This window comes from Gracilinanus agilis, chromosome 2 (genome assembly GCF_016433145.1).
Source record: "Gracilinanus agilis isolate LMUSP501 chromosome 2, AgileGrace, whole genome shotgun sequence".
Lineage (NCBI taxonomy): Eukaryota > Metazoa > Chordata > Mammalia > Didelphimorphia > Didelphidae > Gracilinanus > Gracilinanus agilis.
In genome coordinates this window covers 113,027,017-113,038,669 of record NC_058131.1, presented here as the reverse complement: position 1 = coordinate 113,038,669, position 11,653 = coordinate 113,027,017, and the positions used below count along the sequence as shown (strand labels likewise).

Below are 11,653 nucleotides of genomic sequence, written 5' to 3'. Positions count from 1 at the left end.
ATGAGGGCCACCAAGCACAAACACGTTTAGAATATTTTAGGCATTCCTTTCTTCAGAATGGGAGGGAAAAAAAAAAAGACTAGTTGGCCTATTTCCTTAAGTAGTCAAAAGTATCCTATTTAGCTAATGTGTCTAAGAAGAATTACCAGTGAATTTGCTTTAAAAAAATTGTGGCACAGTTTAAAGTAAGGGCCTTGGCTGTCTCTTGGCAGTGAGAATGGTGCTGTATTATGATTATTTATTTAGATGCATTTGTAGGTAAATGTTATCTTTCTTAGGACCACTGTGTAAATGTAGCACTTTTTTGCTATTTGAGGTGTTAAACTTACATTTTATGGAAATGTACCTAGCTAGATACACTTAGGCGTGCTTGCATTCAGACACAAAAAGTGTATTATTGTGGACTACCAATCTTGTACTTGGGAAGTTTAGAGATCGAATCATTGATTTAGGGGAAAAGAAACACATTTACTTTTTGGTTCACAACAATGTTACTATATTCTTCTTGGTGTTTTTTTTGTTTGTTTGTTTGTTTTTTTTTGGTGGATGTTATGTAATTCTTACCCTGTCATATTCACCATTCATTTAAAAATAATCCCTTTTCGGTCTTAAACTAAACCAGGCAAGTTTGCAGTCCATGTTTTTGCACATTAGGCAGTTTCCTTAAAAATATAAGGAGTGGCTTCTTGTGGATACCAACATCCTCATAAATTTTGTATGCTTGTATTTTCTTGGCATCTTTTTTTTTTCTTTTAAAGCCTAGAGACATTTAACGTAATGCAGAGGAGGTAGATTTAGGATTGAAAAATTGATTCCCCCCCCCTCCCCTTTCCTTCTGTTTTCTAACACCTGTGTTTTATGTCTCCCAAACTGCAGCCGAACCTCTTGAAGCCATTCTTACGGATGATGAACCAGATCACGGCACGTTGGGAGCGCCAGAAGGGGACCATGACCTTCTCACCTGTGGGCAATGCCAGATGAACTTCCCGTTGGGGGACATTCTCATTTTTATTGAGCACAAACGGAAACAATGCAATGGCAGTCTCTGCTTAGAGAAAGCTGTGGATAAGCCACCCTCACCTTCACCAGTCGAGATGAAAAAGGCGTCCAATCCTGTGGAGGTTGGCATCCAGGTCACGCCAGAAGATGACGATTGTTTATCAACGTCATCTAGAGGAATTTGCCCCAAACAGGAACACATAGCAGGTAAATCAGAAGCAAGGAGAAAAAGCTGTTTGCATGTTTTCTTTCCATCTGCAGTGAGGGGCTCTCCCTAAACCCTAAGGAGTGGTGGCGTGCTTTCTGTATCTCTCTAGGTCACTGTCCACAGTGGATCCTGTGGCTCCCATTCAGAACACAGAGAAATAAATATTTTCCATCCCACTGAGTAAGATGCAGACTCCACACACACCCTCCTCTACTTCTCTCTCCTCGCTAGACTCTACTGAGAGGATATTTCCCTTTTTCCTTCCATTTTCCAAGGGCCCGGTCCCTTGTCTTGTCCTGGACGTGCCAAGACCAATTTCTAGTGTCCACCATTTTCCATCTTGGTTTCATGCCTAGGATAGAGTCATCACATGGGCTTTTATGGGTGATCCAATGATCTTTGGGCTTTAAAATCCCTCAGGAGGATCCCCAAGGGGAGAGACTAGTACGGAGGCTTTTCCTCAACTGGAGAGGGTTTGGCAAGATCTTTGGAGGAGTGGGGAAAGAGTTAACCGAGCTCCGGGGCTCCCCTTGGATCCATATTGGCTGTCAGCAGTATGGGGCTGTAATTAAACACAGCCCGGTGGCAGGGATGACACGGCGACCTTGACTTTAAGATGCCATTTTCGACTGGCCAGGCCAGAGTAGAGAGGGCACTTTCTGAAGCGCACAGACATGCTTATTCGAAAAGTTTAAGGGCATGTTGGAAATTTCAAAAGGTTGGTTTGACAGGAAAGGCTGCTCTCTGCAGCCTGCCTCCTCAGCTAAATGATAAATGCTTCTCTGTGCTCTCTCTTGTCTCTGATGTGGTTTTGACAGATGTATCTTGATTTTGTTTGTGGTTTACACAACCACATGTCACCCTTACAAATGTCCAGCCCAGAGTTCCACCGTTCCTGTTCCAAATGGGATATAAAAATTCCATAAAAAAAATACATGTATAGATTCAGTGGTGCCCTTTTCCCTTCGCTAATTTTAACTAGAAGGCACCTGGATGGGTGAGCTTCTAAGGAGTGGAGAAGGGGAAGAGGGAATTTAACATAGGAGAGCTTCAATTTCCCTTCATCTAGGTAAGAAAGAGGAGCCCCCCCCATGGGGTAGATTTCTAATCTGGTAAGATGCCCCTTAAAGTATTTTTTTTAAAATGAAATTCTGGTGGCTTAACAGATCAAACCAAGTGACTGGATGATCTAGCAAGATAGAAATGTGATTTCCACCAATAGAGCCCTCCCCTCCATCTTTCCCCATAGGCAAAGGGAAGAGAAGGGTTGGCTCAGTTTGAGAAAAGGCAGTGCATGCAATCATTTGATACACTGGAGCTTGTCTCTCTGACTTGCTTTGGCCACAGAGTTGAACCATAATAGTTCAGTGTTCCTTAGGGGATTAAATGTCATATTTCTCCTCTTCCCCCTGGAATCTAATCATTAAAATCAAACTTGGCATTTGTATTTTTTCCTTTTTTTTTTAAATGTTCACAGTAGTATTATTAACTAAGTTATTGCAGTAATATCACAGTAACATATTAATCACAGTAATAATATTAACTAAGTAAATAATAATAAACAAATTCTCCCCTTCAATTAAATGAAGGCTCTGCTACCAGCAAAGCTGTATTTAGAAAGTATTTTTTTTTTTTAAATCCAACTTCTGTGACATGCAGGTTAAAAGATTTTTTTTTCTAGAGTAGTATGTGGCAGTGACCATTTCCATGTGCTGTCTCTGATTTGAAGGAAAATGAACAGAAGTGTAAGGCATGATTAATGAAGCAGGAGCTAGTGGAAAGGGATTTGTAGTCTTTGGAGATCCAAAGCCATGCTAAATCACCAAATATGGAGTAACACTTGCGTGATGTAACATCGTATTTACATATTGAACTGCTCTGTTTAAAAGACAAAACACAGTATCTGTCAAGCAAGAATTAAAACCACACTCCTCACCCTGGTCCCAAAAAGGTTGTTCATATTCACATATCCAGTTCTAAAATTCTGGGATTCTGTTCATGAAGAAGGGATGTAGGAAACTGGGAGCGAGCATTGTCATTTAGAATTTTACTGTTATTTGGATGAGTCTGAGAAATGGGATTGCCCAATAATGAGAGAATTGGGGTTAGAGGGAAGTCTTTTTTTACCTTGGTGGTTGTCATGAAGGTTCTAGTAAATTATTATTATTATTATTAATTATTAATTATCTCTAGTTTGGCTAAGGATCAATAGAGGACCTGTGCTATGGCTAGGGAAGGAGGAAAAAAGTGTCAGATGTTTACATTTTTATAGGTGATATTGAACTTAATGCGAATCATTTCTTATAATTCAAAAGTATGCGATTCCTTTCATGGTATTTCATCACCTTTCCCCACCTTGGAAGCCTTGAACAGAAACAGTTTGGGCAGATCTCAAAGCAGTTCTGTCAGCCACTAGAATCCTGGCTTCTAATAACTGAGATTAATGAATGAGTAGTGTCCTATGGTGAAATTAGCATTCCAGCCCATTGAGGACAATCTGGCTCTGGGTACTTGGGGTGCCCCTGAAGCAAAGTTGAGGAAGACACTTGGACCCTTCCAAACACATTTCTCTAAAAGACATATTTTCCTAGCTTCTTTTCATTTCGTGATCAGGAAAGAAAGGAGCCTGGTAATCATTCAAAAGATATTTAAATATGCTTTTTGAAAGGAGAGCAAAAGCAATACTGTCTTATTAGGAAAGGAACACGATAAATGGCTAGAAGAATGTGTTTGGCAACCACATGAAAAGGTAGTCAGCTAAGTGGGTTTTATTAAAGTGTTATAAGTTGAATTTGGATACAGTGAATGCTATGTGCCATTTTATAGGCAGTAAGCTGAAATAAAAGCCTGAAAGACTATCTTACTGAAGTAAATAAAGCTTGGGGCTCAGAAGAAGGCAAAGTCACTAAAACCTATAGCAAAATAATGCATGTTTTAACTGTGCCATGAGTCTTTCAAAATAAATGTTTTCTAGGGAAAATGATTGTAGCTGTCAAGTAAATGGATGAGCATAACAGCAGCATATATACATGTGCATGTGTTAATTCATAAATATATTATATATTGTTAGATTTTCTCAGATATACTGAGTAATTATTTAAAATTTGTTATTTTGACTATTATCATCGCAGAATTGTTAGAAATGGAACAGAAAATTAATGTTATGTAGGGTAGGCCTGTTGAGGCAATTTTCATGAATAGGTATGCCAAATATTTACCACTAGCTACCAGAAGCTTTGGATTTGTAGCCAGGTCTAGAAGGATTTGTTTTTTGTGTCATATTTTATGATGGAGGGAAATATTAACTGAAGTACCTAGAGATCACTGAATATAAAACTGCTGTTCACTTATTGAAAAGGCTAAAAAATATTTACAGTCCCAGGGTGTCAGATTTGGGCTTTGGAGCTTTGTTGGAGTATAGAAATCTATAAAACCAGGGATAGTTTTGTAAGGTGAAAGGAGACAGGCGAAAGGCAGCTTATTGGAATAGTACATCATTTTCTATTCATTAGGAACTCTATATTTGTATCAGTGTGAGTTAAAAAAAATTTGCCTAAGATAATACAGATCAAATCTACCTAAAGAGATAGGAACCACACACATTTCTCCAGTGGGAGATAATAAAAATCCCCAAATAAAATAAAATAAATGAGCTTCTTACTGGAAAGAGAAATCGAATGCCAAATGATTACTTACATTTTTCAGAATTCATGAAATGAAAGTCTTTCTTCCTTTTGTACCTTTTTGAATTTTTGCTAGCTCAAACTGAACCGAGAGATGTATCTGTGCACTTATGGTATAATTGTAAATGACACTATAAATGACAGTGGCCTATTATGACTCTTTTCATTGTTCCTTATTTGTTTGATTCTGGATGGAGATTACTGACATATAGGAAGTCAATGGTTTGCACTATATCTTTAAAAAAATAAACCAAACCCAACATAATACTCTGCCACCGAAAATTCTGGTTGCATCTAATGTCACCAATCTATTGAATATTTCCCCTCTTAAATACCTCCCGATCCTCATCAAAAAATAATCCTGGCAAACCAGTTATCAATGTGAGGCCACTACCCAAAGGCTCCTGGTCATGAGCCTGTGAGTCCTACATACAAGCTGTATTTGTAAATAAGACAGAGAAAGGTTGTGAACCTGCAGCTTGGGTGTTTTGTCAAAGTACAATGTCAGAGAAACTCTTTCTAAGACAAATTGTAAATAGAACTGTCACAGTGATTGCATGATTGAGCTGCAGAAGTGTCTTACAATTGTTGGCATTGTCAGAGGACTTTTGAAAGCTTAATTAAACACAGTGGCCTGTATGGCTGCTAAATTTACTTCGGGAAAGGGAAAAAAAATGCTAAAATGTAGGCGATCCAAAAGTTCTTCAGATGTTACCCTTTTGGTGACACATAAAAGATGCATTGTTCATTTTCCTAGTAGCCTTTTATAAATAATAGTTTTGAGAATTGGGCCACGTGATATGAAGATCATCCTGTGTATGATGTAGGGATTGTGTTAGTTTTTCTATCTCCTGCTGTTACAGACAGTTAATGTAAAAATGGCCTTTTATTGGAAACACAAATATGTATTCACTTCAAGAACAGGAGCAGAGGGGGAGAAAGTTTCCTTCCCATTCTGTGTGTCTTTTCTGTGAAAGCATAAAAAAAAAAAAAAAAAAAAAAAGAGCTGTAATTTTTAAAATCATGCCATTCTCGATTGCCTTGCAAGTTGTGCCTTTTACTTTAAGACATCTGAAATAGATTTCCCACACCTTTCTCCTTGGGAATGTGACATTCAATTGTGGAGCTGGACATGGACTGCAGGGGAACTGGGTGCAAAAACTGCTGCCAGGGTGGCTTAGGACAGGAGGCATTCAACTCAGGGCAGAGGGAAGCTAGGTGCATGAGAATGATACATGTTTGAGCCCTCGAATATCATTCATTTCCTAGGCAGCCTCGGTATGGTTTCACTCTGAACTCTGAGGATTAAATGGGAGATTTGGAATAAACAAGGAACAAATTAATAGGAAGGCATGCAGATGGATGTCAAGATTTCCATAATTTCTGAATGGAAGTTGCTTTGGAAGGAACTAGGTTTAATGCTGACAGTCCCTACTTGTGTGAAAGTGAAATTCAGAAACTCTGGATTTCCTTTGGAAAAAAAAAATTATGTTGAACCTAGGTAGAAATCACAGCTAGGGAGATTCACAAGATTTCATCACTCAGCATAAATTTAATCTACATTTGTTGGTCTGTTCACACCCTTTATTACACAAAGAAATCATTTGACAAAATTCACCCCAAGCGCAAGTCTGTTTTTATATACAGTAGTACCAGTTCTCTGCAATAGAAAGCACTTAGCATCAAGCTGGACCCAACCTGGCACCATGCCACTCTTTTAGCATGAGATCTAATCACTAAGGATCTTTAGTACCTTAGTACTTGTTCAGATTTCATTTGGGTCGTGGCTATGTCAGCAGTGTTGTTATTACAAGGATTTAAAAAAAAATTTTTTTTGAAACTTAGACCATATTTTTCAGCAGAGTATTTTAAATCAAGAAGGTTTTTATTTTATGTGGCAGTTTGGAGGAGGTGGGCACATTACTAAAAGTTCATTAAAATATGTCTAGACGTAGAATTTAATCAGTGGTGACTAGTATTTTTATTTGCATTACAACCAGAAAATTCCCTGTATGCTTTCTTGGGGTTTTGTTGGAGAGTATGTGAAATCTTTACTTTTTTTCCCCCTCTTAAATCTGAGCATATTTAAGTTACATCCATCCATCTTTCCTTGCAAGGTCTGTAGAGCAGTGGTCAATAACACCAAATTTACTTTGTAATTTGCCGGGTAGTTTCTTAGACAATGGCCTAATTAATTTCCTCACAAATCATATTAGTGTTCCAAGAGTCATTTTCTATCACAAACTTAATTTCTAGGAAATGCAACCTGACGAATATAGGAGAGCTTTAAGCTGCTCTCAACATGTGCTCCTGGAGACCAAAGGCAGATCTGAAATAAAAATATGCCAGCATTATTGAAGTCAGTGTGCATGATGCCAAACTCAATTTGAAGCCAGTAAACATCATACTGTATTTCTAATCAGCTTTAGGATGTAACATATTCTATATTGGGTTCCCTGGAATTTGTTTCCTAGCCTTTACTGGCCAGCTGCACTCACTGTGCATTTTTAAAACATTTCAGAGAAGGCTTTTGCTGTTCTGAGCAGGGTTAGTAACTTGGTGTCTGTTGCTCAGCTCATTCGTCATTCTGAGATGGCATTGAGTTAGGTTGGCAAGGGAAAGATTTGAGGTGTGGGGTGTGGTGAGGTCACTTCTGATCCCAGCAGGGAATTGGTGTTCTTCATTTGCCTTTACAATAGGAGTACAGTTACTGTACCTTGGAGCGGCTCTCAGGTGCGAGCTCAGATGGGCGCATGTAAATGTCCTGTCAGTCGCAACACAGGAATATTAATGTTTCTTCCACCACCACACTATAATAAAGCTGTACACAGCAAGCTTAATATGCAGCTAGTCTGGGGAATTGTATAAAACTTAGATAGCCTAGTGTGAATGACAGCAATGTAAAAATGTTCAGTGTGCCACACTCTCGGTTCTAGTCTCCTTTGATCTAAGGCAAAATGAAAACATCATCTTTTTCCCCCCCTCTTAGAATTGTTTCTGTACCCCCACATCCCCTTCATTTTTTTATTGTTCTAGGATGATGAAATGCAACGTTATTTATCACACAGATTCATTTCATTCATTTGATTATTTTAAATTGTACATATTGTGAGTCTCCTTTTCCTTTTCCTATTAAATGTATCTGATTTGAACAAAGGAAGTACAATAAATATTTGTGGTGAATTACAACATTTTCTTTTCCCCATTTAAAAATCAACAAAACAAAACAAAACAAAACAAAAACCCCATCCAGGACAAATCCAGTAGTGATCTAGGGCTTTTCTGATTCATTTGTGCCTCCTTACAAACTCACAATTGGAACTCCATTAAAATATCTTACCATTATATTTTTGAGCCCACTGTTTGAGGTTTTAAAGAGGATTTCATAATGTGTTCATTTAACAGAATCAACAGCTGTCAGAACCAGTTGTGGTAAATCCACAAAATGTACAAAGAAAAATACACACATTTCCTGAAACAAAACACTTGGAAAAAAATTAGCTGCCAAGAACTGATGGATTAGAAGTTTGCAGACAGGGAACCAAAGTGTTTCATCGCCTTACTCACCCTAGAGACTGAGCTGAACCTACCTACCTGATGCAATGATGCTAGAAGTTTTACCTGAACAGGTTGCTGTTCTTAAGTGAGGACAAACCCACACCTGAAGTGTTCATATAAGCTTGTTGAGGCTTGGCCTCTCTCTCTTTTCTTTTTCTCTGGTTCTCTGTGTGTTTCTCTCTCTCTCTCTCTCTCTCTCTCTCTCTCTCTCTCTCTCTCTCTCTCTCTCTCTCTCTTTCTCTTTCTCTGTCTCTCTCTCCCTCCCTCCCTCCCCCCACCTTTCCTTCTTCCTTCCCCTTTAGATAGACTGATAAAATATCAGGTTCCTGACTGGATAAACAAATTATAGCCACATAAAGGTGAGATGATCAGGTTTGAGCTTCCTGTGAAAGTCAGTGGTGAGAAGGAACCTTTATCAAACCTCCCTTCAGGTAGGCGTTGGCAGAATGTTATTCAGACCTGAATCAGGCTCAGTCAGTGAATTCCCAGTGGAAACTTCGAGCATGTATGTTGATGAAGGGGATACCTAGGGACCTTTGGTCAGTCACAATGAGTTTTTGTTTGTATCCTCAGTGTTCTTAACATCCATGATGAACAATTACACCTACAATTTGATTTTAGTTTTAGATAGAGTCCAGTCTACTGATTAAAAACTCCCATTAAAAATAAAGATTATTAGAAAGCTGGAGAAGGTGATTACAAAAACAAAATATAGGTAGATGGTTGAGGTGATTTGTCTTCCTTTTTTTAAACTTCCTAAAAACACAAATTAGACTAAGCACCAGGATATTTTAATTCATTTCCATCAGTGGTTCATTTTCTTGAGAAGTGCATTATATATTATATTACATATAATATAAGGGCATAAAAAGGCCACCCCAAAATCACATCTGTTAATTTTTAGAGAAACAAGGTGTAGTCTGCATCAACTCTTAATATTACCACCCACAGCTGGACTGTCAAACACTACAGTATCAGATCTGTATGGCTTTGGGGTTTTTCCATGCTCTAAAAAAAATGCAACATGCATTATTTTTACGCAATCTAAGGCACATTCCATTGCTGTTATTAGGATTTATAGGATGGATATATAATTGGGGGGGCAGGCAAAGAAATCTTTTTTCAGTTGATTCTCCCCCTCCCAATTCATCTAGTTCAAAGTTGAAACAAAGCATTAACAATGAGAAATTTTAAGGCTCTTGAGTGTCTTTCCCCCATCTCACCCCAAGATAAAAACTGTTTTTTTTTTATCATTCAAAAGAGAACATTGACTACTGAAGAACCATATAAAGTCCGAATTTTTTATAAGAAACCATAACCTTCCCATGTTATGTTTTTATTATGTTAAGGGAAAAATCAATAAGGAAAATTTTAATTCTGATAAAGATACTCTTGGATCTTTGAAAACAACTGCTGTCCTTTTAACTAAAACATTTGAGGCGCTTCAAAGACTATGTATTTCTTCTGATCTTGGAGCTGTGTGACTGGTAGCAGGAGAGAAAAAAAATCTTATTCTACATACAAGTGGATTGCTTAACAAGTCAGCACAGACACATACTTGTTTGTACAATAGAGATAAAAATTCCTGTATAAAAATAATGCAGTTGCTGACAGCAGGCATTGTGGCTGGGTCTGTCTCTTTTGTGCTGGTCCAAAGCCTTGGTCCATCTTCTTCTCTCTGCTCAGGGCAGTCTGTATTGCTTGCTGGATACTGGCAATAAGTTAATTGCTCTGTGTGTGTGTGTGTGTGTGTGTGTGTGTGTGTTACATATAAAAACAGAGAATTTTTTTAAAGGAACATTTTTTAGTTGTCCTCTCTGCTTTCATTCCATTCTGCTTTCTGAGGTGAGGTAGAAAAAGTTCTACTGGGGGGAATGGCTTGAAGGCAGTTAGAGAAAATTTGGCCTTCAAGTTCTATATGGTCTACAGCACAGTTTTGATTCCCAAACTTTTGTTTTTAATCTAATTCTGATTTATATTGTCACAAACCATATTAACTCTCCCTGAACTCTGTTCCCATAAAGTAACATTAGTGTCAAATGGAATTGGTCAAGACCATAGACCTGTGGCTCATGCAGATGTTTGTTGATGTGGATTTCATGCAGTACTGAATTCTTTTCTCTCTAAAAAAAATGTTAAAATAAGTTAGTGAATAGAAAACATTGAAGAAAGATTGATATCTTTCCTTCCCTTCTCCTGAGATATTGCAGGTAAGATCAATTATAGGAAATATAGCAGGGGGTGTTGGGAGGAGCTACCGGAGTTGGAGAGAGAGAGAGAGAAAAAGACAGAAAGAGAGACAGAGAGACAGAGAGAGACACACACAGAGAGACAAGAGACAGAGACTGAGAGAAAAAGACAGAGACAGAGAGAAAGAGAGAGACACACACACAGAGACAAGAGACAGAGACTGAGAGAAAAAGACAGACAGAGAGAGATACAGAGACTGAAAGAGGTAGACAGAGAGACAGAGAAAGTGATAGAGAAACAGAGAGAGAGACAGAGAAAGTGACAGAGGAAAAGAGAAAGAGAGACAGAGAAAGTGACAGAGGAAGAGAGAGAGAGAGAGAGAGAGAGAGAGAGAGAGAGAGAGAGAGAGAGAGAGAGAGAATATTTTCCAATGGGCATTCACCTTGAAGGCAAAACCTAATCACCAAAGCAAAAAGCCCTTTTCTCTCCAACTGCTGAACAGTAAGCACTAACATGTGGGGCTTTCTAAGCCTATTATTTTGACTCTCGATTGTACCAGTAGCAATGATACTACTTAGCATATCCATACGTGCTACTTTTTACCTGGGTTGGGGTGTTTTCCAGTCTCAGGCTGAAAGGACGTCAGTGTGAATTTCAAAGACTAAATTCTCAGAATGTTACTAGTCTGGGAGATGATTCTTTTCTGGCTTGGGAGTTGGAGACATGAAAATCCCAGTTCCCACGACACTGACTAATAACTGGGGGGTGGGGGTGGAGAGGGAAGCATGGGGGGGGGGATTCAACTTTCCGAATGTCAGCTGATGTCTGTATGATCCATTTGTCCTGTATTGATAGGCTGAAAGTGCAAAAGAGGGAAAACCACAAGGAAGAGAAATACCAAAGGGCAGAATTTTCACTCCACAGCAGTGGACCCTAGTTCTTCTTTGCATCTAACTTAATATACATTCTTCCCATTAAAATGACAACAACAACAACAACACAACAACAACAACAA

At 38.5% G+C, this 11,653-nt stretch overlaps 1 protein-coding gene across 1 annotated transcript in view; it reads left to right on the top strand.

The window, feature by feature from the left end:
• Window positions 1-915: 915 nt before the first annotated feature.
• Window positions 916-11,653, top strand: part of BCL11A (BAF chromatin remodeling complex subunit BCL11A) — a 122,792-nt gene continuing 112,054 nt past the window's right edge. The window contains exon 1 of the mRNA XM_044663363.1: window positions 916-1,206. Coding sequence (XP_044519298.1) covers window positions 978-1,206 — 229 coding nt within the window. The 5' untranslated portion in view covers window positions 916-977. The remainder of the gene's footprint in view (window positions 1,207-11,653) is intronic.